This window comes from Heterodontus francisci, chromosome 16 (genome assembly GCF_036365525.1).
Source record: "Heterodontus francisci isolate sHetFra1 chromosome 16, sHetFra1.hap1, whole genome shotgun sequence".
NCBI classification, from domain to species: Eukaryota; Metazoa; Chordata; class Chondrichthyes; order Heterodontiformes; family Heterodontidae; genus Heterodontus; species Heterodontus francisci.
This window is the reverse complement of record NC_090386.1, coordinates 92,932,886-92,955,137: the sequence shown is the minus strand read 5'-3', so window position 1 is coordinate 92,955,137 and position 22,252 is coordinate 92,932,886. Positions and strand designations below refer to the sequence as shown.

The 22,252-nt window shown below is 43.7% G+C and overlaps 1 protein-coding gene across 5 annotated transcripts in view; it reads right to left on the bottom strand.

Annotated features, from left to right (window-relative positions):
* The window catches only part of unm_sa1614 (un-named sa1614), a 280,473-nt gene that overhangs the window by 31,093 nt on the left and 227,128 nt on the right, over positions 1-22,252 (bottom strand). For all 5 annotated transcript variants that reach the window (XM_068048640.1, XM_068048637.1, XM_068048639.1 and 2 more), the window contains 5 exons: positions 19,399-19,585; positions 17,306-17,391; positions 8,491-8,606; positions 7,149-7,216; positions 4,930-5,037 (listed from right to left, as the gene is read on the bottom strand). In XM_068048640.1, coding sequence (XP_067904741.1) covers positions 4,930-5,037; positions 7,149-7,216; positions 8,491-8,606; positions 17,306-17,391; positions 19,399-19,585 — 565 coding nt within the window. The remainder of the gene's footprint in view (positions 1-4,929; positions 5,038-7,148; positions 7,217-8,490; positions 8,607-17,305; positions 17,392-19,398; positions 19,586-22,252) is intronic.

The window sequence follows — 22,252 nt, the reverse complement described above, 5'->3', positions numbered from 1 at the left end:
TCCTAACCAATTTATTTACCAGTGCTGCTGCCTTCAATGATCTATGGACAAGTACACCAAGGTCCCTCTGAACTTCCTAGGGTCCTGCCATCCATTGTATATTCCCTCGCCTTGTTAGTCCTCCCAAAATGCATCACCTCACACATCTCAGGATTAAATTCCATTTGCCACTGCTCTGCCCATCTTACCAGCCCATCTATATTGTCCTGCAACCGAAGGCTTTACTCCTCACTATTTACGAGACCACCAGTTTTCATGTCATCTGTGAACTTACTGATCATACCTTCTATATTCACATCTAAATCATTAGTGTACACTACAAACAGCAAGGGTCCTAGCACCGATCCCTGAGGTACACCACTGGTCACAAGCTTCCAATTGCAAAAACAACCCTTGACCATCACCCTCTGCCTCCTGCCACCAAGCCAGTTTTGGATCCAATTTGCTAAATTGCCCTGGATCCCATGCGGGACCTTGTCTACATGGACTTCAGTAAGGCTTTTGACTACATCAACTGCTTTACCCTCATCTACACACCTAGTCACCTCCTCGAAAAATACAATCAAATTTGTTAGACATGATCTCCCCGTGACAAAGCCATGCTGAGTATCCCTGATTAATCCCTGCCTCCCCAAGTGGAGATTAACCTTGTCCCTCAGAATTTTTTCCAATAGTTTCACTACCACTGATGCTAGATTCACTGGCCTGTAATTACCTGGTTTATCCCTATTGCCCTTCTTGAATAATGGTACCACATTTGCAGTCCTCCAGCCCTCTGGCACCTCACCTGTGGCCAGAGAGGATTTGAAAATTTGTGTCAGAGCCCCTGCAATCTCCTCCCTTGCCTCACATAACAGCCTAGGATACACCTCATGTGGGCCTGGGGATTTATCCACTTTTAAGCCCGCTAAAACCGCTCATACATCCTCCCTTTCAATACTAATTTGTTCAAGTATATCACAATCCCCCTCCTTGATCTCTGCACCAACATTGTGAACACAGATGAAAAGTAATCATTTAAAACCTCACCTACGTCCTCCAGCTCCACACACAGATTGCCACTTTGGTCCTTAATGGGCCCTGCTCTTTCCCTGGTTATCCTCTTGCCCTTAATATACTTATAAAACGCCTTGGGATTTTCCTTTATCTTGCCCACCGGTGTTTTTCATGCCCCCTCTTTGCTCCCCTAATTACTTTTTTAAGTACTCCCCCTACACTTTCTATACTCCTCTAGGGCCTCTGCTGTTTTCAGCACTCTGAATTTGCCATAAGCCTCCTTTTTTTTCCTTATCCAATCCTCTATATCCCTTGACATCCAGGGTTCCCTGGACTTGTTGGTCCTACCCTTCACCTTTACGGGAACACACTGGCCCTGAACTCTCACTCATTCCTTTTTGAATGACTCCCAATGGTCTGATGTAGACTTTCCTATAAGAAGCTGCTCCCAGTTCACTTTGGCCAGATCCTGTTTTATCATATTGAAATTGGCCTTCCCCCAATTAAGTAGCTTTATTGCCGGTCCATCTTTGTCCTTTTCAATAACTACCTTAAATCTTACAGAGTTATGGTCACTATCCCCGAAATGCTCCCCCACTGACACTTCTACCACTTGTCCGACTTCATTCCCTAAGATTAGGTCCAGTACCGCCCCTTCTCGTAGGACTTTCTACTTACTGGCTCAAAAAGCTCTCCTGGATGCACTTTAAGAATTCCGCCCCCTTTAAGCCTTTTGCACTAAGTCTATCCCAGTTTATATTGGGGAAGTTGAAATCCCCTACTATTATTACCCTATTATTTTTACACCTCTCTGAGATTTGCCTACATATCTGCTCCTCTATCTCTCCCTGACTGTTAGGCCTGTAGTACACTCCCAGCAAAGTGATTGCCCCCTTTTTGTTTTTAAGTTCTACCCATATGGCCTCATTTGAGGAACCTTCTAAGATAGCATCCCTCCTTACTGCAGTAATTGACTCCTTAATCAATAGTGCAATACCACCCCCTCTTTTACACCACCCCCCGCCCCCCAAAAGCCTGAAGATTCTATACCTTGGAATATTGAGCTGCCAGTCCTGCCCCTCCCTCAACCATGTCTCTGTGATAGCAACAATATCATATTCCCATGTGTTAATCAACACCCTCAATTCATCTGCCTTACTTGTAAGGCACCTTGCGTTAAAATAGATGCAATCCAGCCTTGCATTATTCGCTTGTACCTTAACAGGTCTATATTTGTTCTGCCTTCCAGACTGACTTAATTTCTCTTCTATATTTGGCTGTGCATCGCCCCTACTGTACCTCCACTCTGTATCCCATCCCCCTCCCCCACAACAGCACTAGCAAACCTCCCTGCAAGGATGGTGGTCCCGTTCCGGTTCAGGAGCAACCCACCCGACTTGTACAGGTTCCACCTTCGCCAGAAACACACCCTGTGATCAGGAAACTAAAGCCCTCCTTCCTGCATCATCTCTTCAGCCACGCATTCATCGGCTCTATCCTCCTATTCCTAAACTCACTAGCACGTGGCACCGGGAGTAATCCGGAGATTACAACCTTTGAGGTCCTGCTTTTTAATCTGTTACCTAGCTCCCTAAATTTTTGTTGCAGTACCTCATCCCTCTTTCTACCTATGTCATTGGTACCAATGTGAACCACGACCTCTGATTGTTCACCCTCCCCCTTCAGAATGACCTGCAGCTGCTCCGTGACATCCTTGACCCTAGCATCAGGAAGGCAACATACCATCCTGGAGTCATGTTTGCTGCTGCAGAAACGCCTGTCTGTATCCTTCAGATTGGGATCATGGCAAACACGAGGGGACATAGCTTTAAGTTGAGGGGTGATAGATATAGGACAGATGTCAGAGGTAGTTTCTTTACTCAGAGAGTAGTAGGGGCGTGGAACGCCCTGCCTGCAACAGTAGTAGACTCGCCAACTTTAAGGGCATTTAAGTGGTCATTGGATAGACATATGGATGAAAATGGAATAGTGTAGGTCAGATGGTTTCACAGGTCGGCGCAACATAGAGGGCCGAAGGGCCTGTACTGCGCTGTAATGTTCTAATTCCAATTCTAAAAAAAAAAATCTGTTTTACACCATCCGGCAAAGTCAAAATTCACTCTATTATCTTTAAAAGTGAGGAATGTTGACTTTTGAAACATTTGTTAGTGGATGCAAGGATAGTTTTTTTGCAGCAGACCTGTGCATACTAGGAACTGGATAGAAACTGCTAGCTGGCAGAAGACACTGTCACCTGGTTGATCTGTGGTAGATTTCTAGAGGGCCAATTTTAACTCAGGGTGGAAACTGGAGGTGCAGGGGTTACGGGGGATATGAACAGAGTGGCTCCCTACAGCACGAGTCTTGAGAAGTTTTAACTCCAGGCGTCATTTGCATGACCCTACTTTGATAACTGCCCGATGTTGATGGGAATTATGTCATCATGGCTGGGCAATGGCAAAACTGGTAGGGGATCAGGCTGCCTCCAGGAACCTGCAGAAATGGTCCCAACAAGGTAAATACAGACTGAGGGGGGACTAACAGGTTTGGCAAGTCTAAGGGAAAATCTCAGGCTAAGGGAGGCCCAAAGTTTCTTGTGGGGCCATCTCTTGGTCCACAAGGAACCTTTAATTTTTTTTTTAAACAATCATTTACACTGGCACGGCTTATTGCTGCTGCCAACTTTTGCTGGCGGGTGGGAGACTGTACAAGTCATAGTTAGGCACTGTGGTTAAAATAGCACATACTGATAATGCCATTGGGAAGTGTCACTGCCGTTTAAATGAGGTCTCTGCTTCTTTGGGGTGGGCAGCCTTCCCATGCCTGAATTCAGGTGTTACAACGGTGGGGGAAGAGAATGTGTTTGGTGGGGTGGGGATGCTGTAAAGAAAAAAAGGCCCTTTGGTCACAGAGATGAAAGTCAGAGGCTCACCTGCTGCATCATTCAGTTCCCTAAAAGTGGCCTTGGACAAGTGTGGATTAATTAAGGAAAGCCAGCATAGATTTTATTAAAGACAAATCATGTTTAACTAGTGTGATTGAGTTTTTTTAATGAGGTAACGGAGGGGTGATGAGGGTAATGTGGTTAACGTGGTGTACATGGACTTCCAAAAGGCATTTGATAAAATATCACATAATAGGCTTGCCAGCAAAGTTGAGGCCCATGGAACAAAAGGGACAATGACAGCATGGATACCAAGTTTGCTGAGTGACAGGAAACAGGCAGTCATTTTGCAAGTTTTCCCTGTGACTGCGTGGGTTTCCGCTGGGTGCTCCGGTCTCCTCCCACATGCCAAAGACTTGCGGGTTGATAGGTAAATTGGCCATTGCAAAAATTACGTCTAGTGTAGGTAGATTGTAGGAGAATTGAGGGAAGGTGGGGATGTGAGAGGGAAAATGGGGTTAACGTAGGATTAGTATAAATGGGTGGTTGATGGTCAGTGCGGACTTGTTGGGCCGAAGGGCCTGTTTCGGTGCTGTATCTCTCTATGACTGTACGACAAGAAAAGGTTGAGAGGAGATTTGATAGAGGTGTTCCAAATCATGAGAGGTCTAGATAGAGTAGATGGAGAGAAATTGGTCCCATTGGCGGAAGGGTCGAGAACCAGAAGACTCCGAATTAAGTTGAATGGTAAAAGAATCAAAGGTGACATGAGGAAAAACTTTTTTCTGCAGTGAGTGCTTAGGATCTGGAATGCACTGCCTAAGAGTGTGGTGGAGGCTGATTCATTCGTGGCTTTGAAAAAGGAACTGGATAAACACCTGAAGAGAAATTATTTGCCAGACTATGCGGAAAGGGTGTGGGAGTGGGACTAGCTGAGTTGCTCTTGCAGAGAGTTGGTACGGATATGAGGGGCTGAATGCCCTCTTTTGTGCTGTAACTAATCTAATTCTATTCTATTACCTTTTCAAAATAAACATAAACAAACTAACCTTTTCATCTAGATCATCATCACTCTCATAATAATCATCCTGTCCCAATCGCCACTCATACTCCACATTAGCATGTAGATTAAACTGGTTTAGTCTTGCCTGAGTCAACTTTCAAACAGAGGAAGATTAGGATTATTAGACAATTAAATTTCAAACATCAAGGAAGCAATAAATCTACAAAACACAAAACAAAATACTTTATTTCATATTCCTTCCCGTCCAATTTTCTCCTTGTCTGAAAGCAATGATGCAGGCTATAGTAATAGTTCCAGTAATACAGAAGCCCTTTGTTAACGTATCTGTGACTATTTCCCACATGTACATCTGAACAGCTATTACTGTTGGATTATTTGACTGTGGAGGCCATTGATGTACTTGAAGGAATGTTGTACAGTCGAAGGTGCCATCTTTTGAATGAGACATTAAACCAAGGACCCTTCCAAACAGCGCTGAGGGTGCACCTACACCAGATAGACTGCAGCGGTTCATGAAGGCAGCTCACCACCACTTTCTCAAGGGCAATTAGGGATGGGCAACAAATGCCGACATTTTTCCTCTCAGGTGAACTATTTTAAAGAAAAGGGGAATTTCTCCCCAGTGTCCTGGCCAATGTTTATTCCTTAACCAACATCAATAAAAGAAAAGATTATCTGGTCATCATTACGTTGCTCTTTGTGTGACCTTACTGTATGCAAATTGGCTGCCATCTTTCTGATACGAGGATAGTGACCTTTTTCTTTCTCTCTTCCCTGTTCTGTCTACCCACCTCGCCCCCTACAGAACTAGAGTCACAGCACTTCAACAAGCAATTCACTGTATGAAGTGCTGAGTTGTTTCAACATAAGACTCTTGACATAAATTCAAGTAATATTTTTATTTATTTTATTTATATTCATCAATTATTTTCAATCAAGGCAATAAATAGGATGAAAAAAAAACAAATCACTGGCCGGACTATTCTGGGCCCTCTGGGGACGGGCTGGGAGGCAGGAAGGCTGGCAAAGTGATGCGGGAAGGCATTGGGCAGGTGGTTGGGGGGGGGGGGGGGGTGAGATGGTACCCGATGTCTTCCTGCCACCATGCCATTTTGCCAGCAGCGGGAACGCTGGCAGAACAGCTGCCTGTTGGGATGCCAATTGAGCCAGTTAAGTGGCACTTCTTGCCTCCATGGGCATTTTGCCTACATTAGTGGGGGTGGGGTGGTGGCCCACTGCCATGTGAGGAGGCTGCCCAGTGAAACGTGCCGGCCTCCCAGCGTGTTTTGTTGGTGGCGGGGGGGGGGGGGGGGGGGTGGGGGGTGGGGGGGGAGAGCCTCCTTTATGGGCACTCCATGGCCCATGGAGGAGCCCACCAGTGGCAATGGCTGCCCTTGCAGCAACAGCACTGCTGGAACTCAGTGACCCACACTCCGCCCCCACCCCCACCCCCAATCACCAGGGCCTGCCTGCCTGGCCCCAGGGTCCCCCAACTCCACTTACCTTTTTAAGAAGGTGCCCGGCTATTGAGGCGCCCTCCATAGTGTTGCAGCTTCAGCAATGGCTACCGCTAGTGGTGGGGCTGCTGAAGCTGCTGGCCCTCTGATTGGGCCAGCAGCTCTTGGGGGCGGGCTGTCGTCCTTTACTGGATGACGGCCCCGGCGGCAGCCAACTGGGTCCTGCTGCTGGCTAAAGTGGGTTCACTGCCTGCTCTTGGTTCTGGCAATGGGACCTTTGCCACCTCCACAAAATTCAGCCCACTACTTTCACCTGTAAATATGTAGTCTAAAGAGCTGATCATCTAACTCAAAGACTGACTAATTCTGACACTGTTTGGCATGGTGTATATATTAAGCCAAAAAAACAGAACGTTCCAATTAGCCTAGAAACATATCCACAATGTGTCAACAGGAATGGAGGAACCATTCTTTGTCACCAATTCTAATGACGGTTCAATAAAATTTGTTGGCACATTCACTGATCTTGTAATAAAAACAAGAAATGCTGGAACCACTCAGCAGGTCTGGCAGCATCTGTGGAAAGAGAAGCAGAGTTAACGTTTCGGGTCAGTGACCCTTCTCCTGATCTTGTAGGCTTAGTTGTAAAGAAACCACCCTGTATCACGTCTTAGTTCTAAGAAGTGGTTAAAAACAACAAATTGATTGGTAGACTAATCAACAGCAAAGTGATTATTATGCAGCCAGCACTTGTAAACAGGGTCATTAAGGATTTCTTTATTCTTACCAGCTCTTCACAGTATTGGAGTTTCAGTCTCCGAGCAATGTCCATAGCGGTCTCTCCATCTTCATTTACTGTTTGAGAATCAATGCAAAATTTTATGTAAAGATTTAAGTAGAATTTTCTTCAGTCAAGTTTATCAACTCCAGATGGTGAGCTGCATGATCCTTTAGAAAAGGTAAAAAATGCATTATAACAAAACCTATGTTGGAAACAGGAAATTTTAGAATGTTTATTAACAAGGAAGCAGTAAATGACTTGGGCTAGAAATTACCTTGCTTTGTGCTGCTGGAGGCTGTGTTATGGAGGCCTAGCGCCACATTTATGGGATGCCTTGTGGTGCCAGCCGCTTACTTTGGCCCGCGCGGCATTCTGTGAGGAGAAGGGCACATGCAGGGACGTCCTCAACGTGCACTGGAAGGTTTTGAATCAATGCTATTCTGATGTTATACAGCCCAACTGGCTGTTGCGACACCAGGATCCCTAATTTGGGAAACACTAATACTGGCAATGAATTCATAGATCACTCTGCAAATGACATGCACTCTGCTGCAAGATGGGCCCGCATGAGTGTTATTTAAAGGGACAGGCACCCAAAGTCCAGCTAAGGTGAATTTTAAGAACTTTATCTATTGCAAAATGTCTGGAAGTAGTCTGGGATGTTTTTGAAGGGGAGTTCCTGGATTTGCCAGAAAGTGTTGCAGTATCCTCTCAGGTGGGGTAGCGGATAAGTGATCTGTTCACCTAAAGTCTGCACCAGGTTTGGGGCAACAGTGGCAGTGATCATAAGAAATAGAAGCAGTAGGCCATTCGGCCCTTCGAGCATGCTCCCCCATTCAATGCGATCATGGCTGAGCTGATTGTGGTCTTAACTCCACTTTCCCGCCTGCCCCCCATAACCCTTGACTCTGGGTCTGCAGCACAACAAGGAGATAGAGCAGAGGCTGTAGGGAGGGCAAGCTTTGCATCATGCCCTCTGCCAACTTGGAGCCAGATTCCTCAATGCTCCTTGACAGTGCCAGAAGGCTGTCTAGCAGGCACGTCAAGGTACCTCAGCGTTCCCAGGTTATTGCTACCTCTGTCTGAAGTAGAAATAAAGGGTGAATGGTTACTAGAGAGGCGACTGGGGCTACTGTTGAGCTTCCCAACCTTATTTGGGTCATTGACTACATTCATTGCCAAGCACCACAAGTTTCAGACTGCATGTGATGAGAACTACTGGCTGCCAGGAGTTCTGTACATCCATAGCAAACCCATGTTATAAAGTTAGTTGTTTGGTATAGAGAAACTAGAACAGTCCTCAGATGGTTAAAATATGTTCCAATGAATTGACTGTTGCAGTACTTACAAATAGCAGTGTTGGCCTTGGCTCTCAAGAGTAGTTTGAGGCATTCTGTTTTATTGAACAGACAGGAGTAATGAACGGCTGTGTTTCCTTTCACAGTCTGCTTGCTGAGGTTCCCACTATGATACAAAAATGAATCAGTCACAAAGGTCATCTACTCTCACGAATCATTAGAATAAACCTCAATTTTAATCTCCAGCACTTGAAGAGAATGGGGTGAGGGGTTCAAATACAGGCAGTGTGGCAGTCACCAAGTCCATGCTGCACATGTGTCCCAGGCCATTTGAACAGGCACATTTCAGACAATGTGTGATGCCTGATACCAGGAAGATAGAGGACTCAATGAGATTCAAAGTCTGGGGTCTAATAATGTCATTCTAACCCCACAGCATTTTCACCTGCAGCAGTGAGTTCAGTGCCGTGTGCTAGTCTTGCTGAGGCAATGTGGCACTATTGTGCAGCAAACCCTTAAGAGAGCCATCAGGTAAGTATTTTTTTTTGACAAAGGTTTCCGTCTGTCAGGTCCTGCAAGGAAATCTAGGGCCTCCGCTGTGCTGGACGTCCTCTTTCCTGTGCTTGCTCCAGAACCCCACCCTCTAGATTTACCTTTGCCAGGAATAATTCTGCAGGACCCTAACTGGAGCCTCACACACTGTTAAATTTCAGAAAGCTTGTTATAGAAGGATAATGCTGGAGCCTATATTTACTCAGTTTCACATTTATTGTGCAGAGTAAAAGGATGACAAACATGCAGCACCTCACACAAACCCTTCACCAGTCTTAGTGAGTGTCTGCTGATAAGTGCTCAACTAAAACTCCAATTAACTCCCTTCACCTGCATATAATCACACAATTAAAACACACTCCTGCTTGCTGGCACCAAGTCACTGATACTGGATTCAGGCTGAAGTCAGGCCTAACTTATTTATTTTTATTCATCCATGGGACATGGACATTGCTGGGTTGGCCCATCCCTCTTTTCCCTTCAGAGGAGAGAGTGAGACGCCTTGTTGAATGGCTGCAGTTCATGTGGTGTTGACAGCACCGTGGTTGTGTTAGGGAGGGAGTTCCAGATTTTGACCCAGCAACAGTGAAAGGAGCAGCGATATATTTCTAAGTCAGGATGGTGTGTGACTTGGATGGGAACTTGGGGTGGTGGTGTTCCCATGTGTTTGCAGCCTTTATTCTTCTAGGTGATGAAGTTTGCAGGTTTGGAAGGTTCTGTCGAAGGAGGCTCGGTGAGTTGCTGCAAGGCATCTTGGTATCACTATGCGCCAGTGGTAAAGGGAGTGAATGTTTAAGATGGTGGATTAGGTGCCGATCAAACGAGCTGCTTCGTCCTGGATGGTATCAAGTTCCTTGAGTGCTCCTCAAGTTGGAGCTAAACTCATCCAGGCAAGTGGGCAGTATCCGATCACACTCCCAACTTGTGCTTAGTAGAATGGGAAGTCAGGAGGTGAGTTACTGGCTGAAAAATTCCTAGTCTCTGATCTGCTCTTGTTGACACAGTATTTATGTGGCTGGTCCAGTTAAATTTCTGGTCAACGGTGATCCCCAGAAGTGGCCTGGACCTAGGGTCAGGTGCCCTCACTCAGAGTTAAAATCAGGGCTGTGTTTTCTATATATGTGATCTGCCACCACATGATTATAATTTAGACAAAACTTGACCCCTGAGAAAGAGCACCTTTGACTTTCTCATATTTCTGGGATATTAACTACAATTAGCAGAACTAACTTTAAATTGTGCATATTACAATGTACTGCAGAGAGAATAAACAATGTTACTTAAATCTGTAGCCTATGACTGAATTAAGCTCCTTGCTTTTGCACAGTTGAACTATTGTCTGGAAATTTACTTGGACATTCCTCCACACATAGTGAATATACTGCACAAATTCTGCCACTGCAACTAATTCTGGGTTAATTAACCCCCTCAATATGAGCTTCAAAATGGGAAAAGTCAATTCTGAACAAACACTTTGCATGCATTCAATACTGTCAGCAAACTGAAGGGGTAGCAGGACAGATATTGCAGACAATCTGATCAAGAGGCAGACTAGATATTGTGTATGGTATTGTTGAAATTTTGGAACTGACGAGGTTTGATGCAATGATTGCTTCCAGTTCTGTACATTACTCTGTACATTATTAAACAGTTTCAGAGACTATCAAAAGCATGGATTCTTTTGTGCCCACTGCCCCTCAAAGATCTGGGGATTCAGCTACACAAAGCATTAAAAGCAGAACCTCAAGTGGATACGGTTATAAAATATACCAATGGAATATTGGATTTTATTGCAAGAGACATAGAATATAAAAGCTGAGATGCAATGATAACTCTTTCAGACCTTGGTATGATCACAATAGGAACACTATAAACAGTTCTGGGTTTGACTATAGAAAGGATGTTGAGGCAATAGAAGGTACAGTGCAGAATCACCAGATGCTGCCTCAAATGAAGAAATACAAATATGAAGAAAGATTTGAAAAATTAGGGCTATTTTTGTAATACAGAGAAGATTAAGTGATGACTGAAGGATGAACTGATAGAGTTGTTTAAAAATTATGAAGAAATGGAACAGATTAGGTCAAATCAGACTGTTTCCAGTGGCTGAAGTAGACCAAACAAAGATGAAATAGATCAGAATTAGTGATTAAAATCCAGCCCATGGCCTCTGCTTCAATTTATTTGACCCACTGGGAGTAGGGTTGCGACCGTTAGGGCACAGGGGACCCGGAAGTCAGGGTGTTAATTGTATGCTAATTGTGTTTAATTATATGCTGGTGGGTAGGTATTGGCTGAGCATTCACTTGAGCCTCCTATAAATAGACAGAGAATAAAACTTTGGGTGTTGGGTTAGGAGGTGTATACTTGTAATATGTAACTCTGTAAATAAATATAAAAGTGTGTGAAGATTGGCTCCAGTTCTATCCTTCACCAACTGGCTTTCTGGAATAGATCATGGGGTTCCCCCGCATGCTGTGGTGCTTTATCCTTGGAGTGGGTTGGTCACCCGCCCAAACATCCTGCCTCTGTTAAAACTGGAAACGGGCAGATTGGAGATGGGTTTGAGGCAGGACTTAGGTTGTTAACACTTTAACCACCCACCTGAACCAAACCTGCTCATTTTTTAAACTCCAACTACCACCACCGAACCCAACCCAACCCGCCCCCCACCCCCCATGCTCCCACACCCCACCATGTCCACATTTAAGAATAGATTAGATAGGTGATGAAGGAAAGGTATAATAAAAGGTTATGGGAAAAGAGCAGGGCCATGCAATTGAGAATACTGCTCAACTGGGGAATTAAAACTACGACTCGTGTAGAGAATAAATGGCAACATAGGCTGGTTAGGCCAAATGGCATATTTGTGTGTTATAATTTCAATGCAAGGTCTCTGTGATGTCTTCCAAACATTATGTGAATTCAAAACGGTCTCTATTGCCTTCAATCCACTTTGCCTACTCTAAGACCAAACTTTCGATCGGGGCAGATGACGTTAAGCCAACCTCTCCTCCATTTCTCTTAATACACCACTTTTTATGTAATAAAATAAGGTTCACACATTATGCCTTTTGTATTAACAGAAGCTCTTGCAATTTAATAGGTAGTACTGTATAGTCTTTAACGTAGTGCCCCTAGTTTTCAGGTAGTAAACTTCAGTTATCGTTATCTGCAAAATTACGAGCTCAGATGGGACGGCAGTTAAAATGCCTCAGGTTACTTACTGCCAGTTGTGATTTTTACTCAGGCATCTGGACAGGCAGTTAAATTTTCCAAATATGATGTGGTCCTTCTTGATAAATATGTATAATAATGGCTGGGGTCATTTAGGCCCTGACTGCTATTTTAATTCAGGCCTAAGTGGGCTTAAGAAAGTTAGGACCTAGAAAGATAAACAGGCCAAAATAAGTACTTTGTTTTCATTTTACTTTCTGGGGCCAGAGGGAGCAGCAGTATTCCTCTGGGCCCCACAAGGAAAGTCACATCCTCCCAAGCCCTTCTCTCCCTCGAGATCCTCCCAGCAGCCCCTTCCCACACCTAACATCATGCCAGCAGGCAGCCAAGGCCAAGCGATTTTCAGGAGGCTAACAACTGCTTTTCTGCTTACTTCTCAGTTGTTTCAGGTGGTGTGTTAGTGATGCTTATGAGTTTTGTTAGCTCAGGTCTCAAATTTTCTCCAGTGAGTGCATTTCATCCTCATCCACCTGAAACCTACCAAAGTCAGAGAGGAAACTACTGGAGCTGCCCTCAGGTATTTGTCACATCTCCCAGGAAACTGCACAACTACAGGTTGGGGCCACGGTGTACATTACTGCACCATGTATAGATGTCGTACACTTGGTTTATTTGATGGGCTTTCCTAGCCTTCTTTCCATATGTTTGTACAGTGTGAAGTGACTGCTCTGAAAGAAATTCTAAATGAAGATGTGGATCTGTCCAACAATGATAAAGTGATGGAAAACATTAAAATGCAATACCCGAAGGATGTGAAAATATTAAAGGAAAAACTTCTAAGATTAGATGCAACAGAATGTGAAATCAGAGACCAACTCAAAACTGCCAAACCGGCTGAAGGATAGCAATAAAGAGACCAGCTACTGGAAAGGAGTGTTCTAAAATAATAGAGAGGAGTTGTAAAATACTAATTAAGAATTGTACTGAAGATGGAGAAAGAAACATTTGATGATCAGCTGCTGGATATGCCCCATTACAAAAGCTGACCTTGACTGAGAGCATGTGATCCAAACATTTAAAATTAAGAGCAGGCTCAAGGTCAGAAGGACTTGGAGAAGATGGCTGTCATCAAGCAGCAACAGGAAAGTATGTTACAACATTATAAGTTTGGGCCCAAGTGTATCAAAGGGAAGACTAAATTGAGTGGAGAATTGGAAGGCAAGGCAACACAATCAAGAAGGAAATTCGCATATAACACATTACGACGGGCAGGAAATGACCATTTTAATCTTTCCCAAGTTGCTCGTGTAATTTCAAGTCAGCAAAATTCTGAGAAAGGTTGGGGTCTCATGTTAGTGTCTCTGGAAGTCCTGATGAAAGCTATATCATACATTATAAAACTGGAATTTTGCTGGTTTACATATTTTAAAAATTAAAGACTGCAAAAAACATACTGCCATAGGTGAAAGAGACAAACTAACTCCACTCCAGTTTCTTGTTAAAGGTAACTGTTGTGTGTTCCTTGAACCGCTGCGTTTGTATAGACTATACAAAAAAACTTATCACTCAAGATGGGATCAGTAACACAATATTGTGTGTTCTTTATTGATTACTGAGAGACCAGCAATTACACTGTGACGGTAACTGTATAGGTGTCTCAATACAGACAGACCACCACTCAGAATCACATGGTGTGTTACATCATAGCTCTTACATGACTAACATGATCTTGTAGTCACACCTCTTAAAGGTGTATACACATAACATGCCCCTTTTTCCAAAAGAAAAAGGGGAAAGTGTTTACAAATTTAAACATCTCCTTTAGGTAAGTAGATGTTAACTATATACGTGTAAGAAAAGTATCAGGAGATAATCCAAAAAAGACAAGAATATATAAAAACATCAATCATGAAAACACAGATGTAGTTTGATAACTCTCAGATGTCAAAGTAGTAGCACTTCCCAGATACTGGAACAGATATTTGTGAATTGGTTTTCATAGAAGAATATGTAGACTCTGTCTGAGATTTAATCTTCAATCTTGTACGAGTTGCAATGGAGTGTTCCATGGACTTGGAATAATGAACAGCTCTGATTTGACACAGTGTAGCGCCAACAGCTGCAGTTTCTTCGGAAGAATGTGGTTCTGGTCTGACTTTGGATACTATTGCAAAATTCCATATACCTGTGATAGAATTTTGGATGGCAACTTGCTGAACAATAACTAATTTGGGAAGTTCACTCCCAGCATGATTGCCATGCAGTTCTTTCATTTTCCTTCCTTGTTCTAGGAGAACATCTCTAACTTCATGCACTGGATACAGTTTGCACTGAAGCCTGTTGAATGCAACAGGCTGTGCCTTATCCTCATTCTCACCCTTAGGAGTCCTGAAACCACAAAATGCGCAGAAGCTGAAGAGAGCTTCTACCTGCTGACCACAGCATGAGCAGAATTGAAAAATCATAAGAAAACCAGAGAAGCCCCGGTCCACATTGCACTCCTTTGCAAAGTCCCTTTTAGTTACCATCCAAGGACTGGAAGGAAATAGTGTTTGGCGTTGCCCGATACCGTGGATGGTAATCAAGGCTAGGTCACTGCATGTTCGCAGTCCAGCAATAGCAAGTCCATTTGTTTGAACAACATAGAGTTGGGGCATCCAATTAAAATCATCATAACAGCACTTAATTGTAATGGATCCAAGATATGGGATTGGGGACCCATTGTAAGCAGTTAGCTGAGCACTGGTCGAAGGTATCTTGGACTGCCTTTTACCCGGATACATGCATTTTAAGATGCATAGGGGTAAAATGTTTGCACTGGCACCTGTGTCCACTTTTGCCTGAAGCATGTGTGTGCCCTCTTTTCCTGGACAGGAACTACGAATGGATGCAAATGCTTCTAGTGGAGTAATCGAATCAACAGGCTTGGAGACATTGAAGATATGGAATGTCTGTTCCGCTTGCTCACTTGTGCTTATACCCTGATCTTCAGGATCAGTAGTGTTAGTGTCACCCGAAGCTTCATGGATGAATCTGTTGTGTTGTGACAGAGAATTGTGAAGCTTGTCAGGGCGCAGAGCTGTCCTGCGGTTCATCTGTTTGTGTTCAGGACTCTTGCCCGCAGTGCCGGTCTTGGCTTTGCGACATTGCTGTTTCCAGTGGCCCGACACTGTATGTTTTGCATATAGATCTAAGTGCTGGACTGGCTTTAGGTGAATGTAAAAGCCTGCACTTTGTGCATGGTGACTTGGATTTGTTCAGTGCACCGATGGTCTTCATAACACATAAAAATTGAAGGCTTTGCTGACCCGCGATGATGGATTCAAAATTGCTGCTATCCTTCAATAAGGCGTCAACCGTGTACTCTTTGGGTTTGCCCAAAAGATCCTTTTGGTAGAGTTCCATCGGTGTGGATGCAATCATAAGCTCGATGATGCGATCTGCCAGTTCGGTGTTAGTAAAATCATAATCTCATACTCGCAGCCTTTGGCATGACAATGACAAAAAAAGTTTATAGATTCGCTAGGCTGTTGTCTGAAAGACATGAATTTGAGTTGGTGCACTCAAAAATTGAGCTTGAGGCATAATTGTTTTTCTGAAGTGGACCAAATTGGTGTGGGATCCTTCTGCTCTTCATCATTAAGACCAGAGGTGTTGAGACGATATAGACTTTCATTGCCAATAGCAATACTTTATTGCTTCTGTGGATCAGTAGAAACAACCAAGGAATTTCCTCCGTTCTGTGTTTTGACTATCACCGATTCCGCTGTTCATCGACAGATCATGGTGCTCCCCCTTATCCCCCCGTATATGTTGATTTTGTGCTCGACTCGGTATCCCACTGCTGTGATGACGCTGAACCGTCCGATGCACCTGGCAAAAGTAACAGGGCCTGTCAGCTCTGTTTGCTCGCCCAGACTTTCTCAATTTGCTCCTGATGTGAAAAACCGACCTGGGAATCCCCGTTTCAATCGAGTCAACTGAAGTCTGCAGCCATCCGACCTCACAGCCCAAAATGAAAAGAAGCTTACCCAGTTGCTGCTGACTGCACTGCTTCAAAGGTAAGAAGGTTGGATGGGTTGGGGGTCTTGGAAATCTAGATCGTTGCTGAACAGATTTGAGAGAAAAAAAAAACGCTTGCAACGTGGTCTGATCATCCACGAGTAAAAGTGCTCTCTTTAGAATCATAACACCATTTTCATCTTTGGGTCTTCAGAAATGTCACCGCCCCAAACAGGTTGCGTGTTCCTTGACCCTCTGTGTTTGTATAGACTGTACACAAAGACTGATCACTCAAGAAAGGATCAGTAACACAATATTATGAGTTCTTTACTGATTACGGAGAGCAGTAATTACATTGAGACGGTAACTGTACTGGTGTATCTTCAAGACTGACTAACACATAGGTTAATTGGCCATTATAAATTGCCCCTAGTATAGGTAGGTGGTAGGGAAATATAGGGACAGGTGGGGATGTGGTAGGAATATGGGATTAGTGTAGGATTAGTATAAATGGGTGGTTGATGGTCGGCACAGACTCGGTGGGCCGAAGGGCCTGTTTCAGTGCTGTATCTCTAAACTAAACTAAACTGTTTCCTAGAACAATACATCATGGAACCAACCAGGGAAGAGGCTATTTTATATCTTCTCTTGTGTAATGAGACAGGGTTAATTGGTAATCTCATAGTAAGGGATCCTCTGGAAAGAGAGATCATATATAGAATTTCATACTGAGTTTGAGAGTGACATACATAAGTCCGAAACTAGAGCACTGAACTTAAAGAAAACCAAAACATCAAAGCTCTTACATGACTAACATGATCTTGTAGCCACACCTCTTAAAGGTGTACAAAAACAGTACCAACAAAACAGGACTACAGAAGGAAGAAGGCTATCCACATAAAACTTTATGGTGGAAAAGTTTAAGCTAAAGCTTGGAAAATGGATCCAATGCCATTACTGTTGTAAAAATTTAGCCCACATGACATCTCCAACTGAATGAAACTGGTCTGCTTGACAAGCATTTGGAATTGCACACTAACCTTGCAATTGTTAAGTTGGGTAAAGTCCTAGTAAGACATCAAGTGCATTTGCTATCACAAACAGTGTGGTACAAGTGTGAAGATTGTAACTTACCAGTTTTGCACAAGAAAGTCCACAATATGCAGGGAGGTGAGATCAGCAAGCTGTACAGCGAGATGAAGTGCAGTCTCTCCTGGTTCCTGCCAATCAGATGCAGATACACACAGGAAACATGTTTAAAATAAGGTGAGAGTGCAACCAATATCATCACAATCATTCAATATTTTTAATTCTTTTGTTTTTTTGCTTTCTTTCATCAAGTCTATAATTTGTGGTGAATTTTCATGCTCATCAAGGTGAAGGATATTAGCTCTAGAATTTGAACACTTTCTGATCAAGTACTTTTAGATAGTTACAAAGCAAAATTTCTTCTGCTGCTTCCATTTCCCACATTAGCTTTATTGTGACTTAGTGGGTGAAATTGCCAAATTATGGGTCCTTGCAAGTTGTGAGTCAGTGCCCACTGGGAACTGGTTGAAACTTGCCCGTATCCAAGCTCACATTACTTAACACCTGGTAAGTACTAGAAACAAAAGGGCCTTTATTTTGACTGTAGAACCTGGATTCAAACCTAGGTGCTGCAGTGACATTATGTATACATAACTACACTGGCTTCCATCACAAAGAGTCATAAAAAAACCTTTTAATATAATCTGTGGAATTAGTCCAATGTATATAAAACATTTAGCTGCTTTACTTTAGTGTAGCACTTTGGGTGTGCCGCATTTTTGGAGATGTTGCCTTTCAGAAAAGACACTGAACCAAGTGAGAGGGGGAGTTTTAACAGGCAAGAATGGACAGATTGAGGTCAGGTGCATAGTTAAATTTGAAGACAAATGAAGAGCAGCAGCCATATGGTTCCAACTCGCTGACTTCTGGATTTAACTGAGGTGCATTTGGCTGTGTACAAGTAACCTGCTTGCTGGATTGGTGGGATCATTAGCATGATCATTAGTGTAGGTGGATGGGTGGGCAACTAAAACACCATTTTAACTGATAACTGAATGCAAATGAGGGCCTTTGACATGACTTTAACTTACGTTTGGATTTAACTCCTCCAGTACGAGTTTTCTCGAGTTCGGAAAACTGGCAGCTAATGGGAGGTGCAAGCAAGGCAGATAAGTGTCTTTTCAGAACTATCTGCGGGCCAAGAGCAGCAGGAATGCTTCCCCTTGGTTGTTCGAGAAAACCTGCTTCATTCCCCACAACTGGCTTCCCTTCCATGATGATCCAGTTTCCTCCCTGAATTCCATGATCTCCTCTGGCCCCTGCCTTTGATCTCTCCCCAAAACTCGATTCTACAATCTCCCCTCCTCGACCCTCTGTCCACAATCTCCCCCATCCGTCTGATCACAATCTCTACCCAACAGACCCCCGTCCCTCAGCCCATGATCTATCCTTTGCTCCTCTCTGCTCTCTGGCATACCAGTTCAGGCCTTCCCATCTGACAACTAACCAATGTCTCAAACTGGCTGTCTGCTAGCTAGGAAACAGAAAAGAAAATGTAAATGAGGTTCTGCCATTAAATTTGTCAGGGCCTCTACGTTACCCACATTTCAGGCCACTCTGACCACCCCACTGTAAACATCAGGGCCAAGGTCAAATCTGTCTGCGCAGGAAGACATTAAAGATCCCATAGCATGATTCAAAGAGCAAGAAATTCTTGGTGACTTGGGCAACATTCCCTCACAACCAACACCAAAGATAAACAAATGAACTGGCCATTCATCTCATTACCGTTTGTCGATTTTTAAAAAATTATTCGTTTGGGGGATGTGGGCGTCACTGACTATGCCAGCATTTTTTGCCCATCCCTAATTGCCCTTGAGAAGGTGCTGGTGAGCTGCCCTCTTGAACTGCTGCTGTCCTTGGGGTATAGGTACACCAACAGTGCTGTTAGGAAGGGAGTTCCAGGTTTTTGATCCAGTGACATTGAAGGAACGGCGATATAGTTCCAAGTCAAGATGGTGTGTGGCTATGTTTGTCTAAAGAACCACACTCACTGAACTACAAAATACAAATCACTGTGTGTGATGCAGTTTGGGAACCTTCTCCAAAACTTAAAGCACTATACAAATAGAAATGTATTTTTCCTTCAGTAAGCTATTCTATGGGAGTCAGTTTGGCCTGACCAGTGCCACTCTTACCTGGGCAAATGATGGCAGTAATTCACTAAGATTGACCTTTTCTGCATAGGCCTGTATCAATGCAAATATATCCTTGTATTTTACAGCAATGTACAAATCATTCAACTTTGCCACAGGAGTACTATTGTTCTGCTTCACATATTGACGATCTACGTATTTTGAAACGATGTAATCTTTTCGCATTGTCCTTTAAAATAACAGAACAACTCAATCAGTTTAGATTTTGGTAAAGCAATGTCCAAATAAAAGACTTCTATATCACAGTTATAAAAGCAAAATACTGCAGATGCTGGAAATCTGAAATAAAAACAGAAAGTGCTGGAAATACTCAGCAGGTCAGACAGCATCTGTGGAGAGCGAAGCAGAGTTAACGTTTCAGGTCGGAGACCTTTCATCAGCACTGGCAAAGGTTAGAAAATAATTAGGTTTTAAACAAGTGAAGGTTGGGGGTTGGGGGGGGTGGTGGAATTTGGTGGGGAAGAGAACAAAAGGGAAGGTGCGTGAAAGGGCAGAGGGCAGGGGAGATTAAGTACCAAAGATGTCATGCAACAAAGGCAAAGAGAATGTTACTGCTAGTGGTGGAAGACAAAGCATTAGTCCAGGGAGAGTGTTGATGGCAGAATAATGAGCAGCTCTGTCCAAAAGCAGGCACATGGCTAAAAAAAAAAAGATAAAATAATTAAAGTATAAAAATAAGCCAGTCATGCTTGGAAATTGTTGAACTCAATATTGAGTCCACAAGGCTGTAGAGTGCCTAATCGAAAGATGACGTGCTACTCCTTGAGCTTGTGTTGAAGTTCGCTGGAATGCTGCAGCAGGCCAAGGACACAAATGTGGGCATGGGAGCTGGGGGGGGGGGGGGGGGGGTGCGCGTGTTGAAATGGCAAGCAAGCCGGTGTCCTGCTTTCTGACTGAGCGGAGGTGTTCCACAAAACAATTTAGTGTACTGTATTCACGGCTCACAATGCGGTTGCCTCTACATTGGGGAGACCAAACATAGATTGTGTGACTGCTTTGCGGAACACCTCCGCTCAGTCCGAAAGCATGACCCTGAGCTTCCAGTTGCTTACCATTTCAAGACACCACCCCTGCTCTCATGCCCCATTTTTGTCCTTGGCCTGCTGCAGTGTTCCAGTGAACATCAACACAAGCTTGAGAAGCAGCACCTCATCTTTCGATTAGGCACTCTACAACCTTCTGGACTCAACACTGAGTTCAACAATTTCAGAGCATGACAGGCCATTTTTCATATTTTTCTATTTTTTTATCCTTTTATTTTATTTTTTCAACCATGTGTCTGTTTTTCACATGCTTTTGGACAGAGCTGTTCATTACTCTGCCATCAACACTCCCTCTGGACTAATGCTTTGTCTTTCACCACTAGCATTAATACTCTCTGCCTTTGTCCCATGACATCTTTGTTACTTAATCTCTCCTGCCCTCTGCCCGATCATACAACTTCCGTTTTGTTCTCTTCCCCACCAAACCACCCACCCCCCACCCCAACCTTCACTTCCTTAAAACCTAATTCTTTACTAATCTTTGCCAGTTCTGATGAAAGGTCACAAATCTGAAACGTTAACTCTGCTTCTATCTCCACAGATGCTGCCTGACCTGCTGAATATTTCTAGCACTTTCTGTTTTTATTTCTATATCACAGTTGCCTGCTGTGGATGTGCTCTGGTGTAAAAAAGAGGAATTGTAACTAAAATGAAGTCAAAATGTATGTAGCATAAAATAGAACAATACTGGTTTGGGCCTGTAAATTCTCTTATATGAAGCTCAGACCTTAACTGGTTGGAAGTTGAGATGTGCAAGGCATGCATTAGCCCAAAGAGAGGGAGTGCAAAGATAGAGGTTACACAGACTGCAGTCACACCTTAGACTGGTTATGGATCTTCACTGGCAGATATTTGGGAGGAGGTAGCCTGCTGCACCTTATTGGCCAGAGAAAAAAAAATACATGATTCTGGAGGCCTAAATAATGTAGCAATTTCAAAATAACATGCCATACAGTATATTTTTTACATGTCTTTGCAACTTTTCTCCAATAAAGAGGTAACGTATCCTTGTTATAGCAGAAACTTTCTTAATCAAGCAAATCAGGATCTGATGAACCAGGTTCTGTTTGTGGGGTGTTGCTGGTTCAGAATGGCCAACACATTACAAGTCACTATACTCAAAAGTATTTCATTGTGATACGTTTTGAGACATACTGATGATGTAATAGGGCATCACACAAGTGTATTATCCATTTATATAAAAGTATCCATCACACGTTGAACATCAAACTCTAACTGACCTCAGTGCAGATCAGAAAACATCGCTACAAGGTGCTGCTGCCATTCGTCATTGAATTCCCGTCCACCATATGCAAATTGCTAGGGTGGGGGGTGTGTTTTCTGAAGTTTCTCTTTTTTCCAACCCAGTTACCATGGCTTCCAGGGAACATGTGGAAGGTAGTGGTAGGCCCTGGGAAACGGCAGTAAAGGCTCAAAGATTTCCCATTGAAGGGATAAGGGATAGTGACCTCCTTTCCCAAACTTGGCTCTGTTCTACAGTGGGAGCCGTCCTTCTGAACTTTGGGGTATTTCGGCTGCTTTAAGGTCCTTTTGGACCTCTGCTGGCCCTGTACTGGCATTTGATCTGGGAAGCTCCCTCTTGATGGTAGAAATCCCACTGGCTACTTACTGTGCAGATGCAATGAGCACTGACCCAGGAAATGGGTCGGGCTGAGGCGCATATGGCAAAGTAAGCATAAATCCCACCCTCTGGAACTCTGCCGGGTAGAGAAGACAACCCTCCTCAAGTGAACTGTAGCCCTCAGACAGAGTACAGCCACAGTACATTTGCT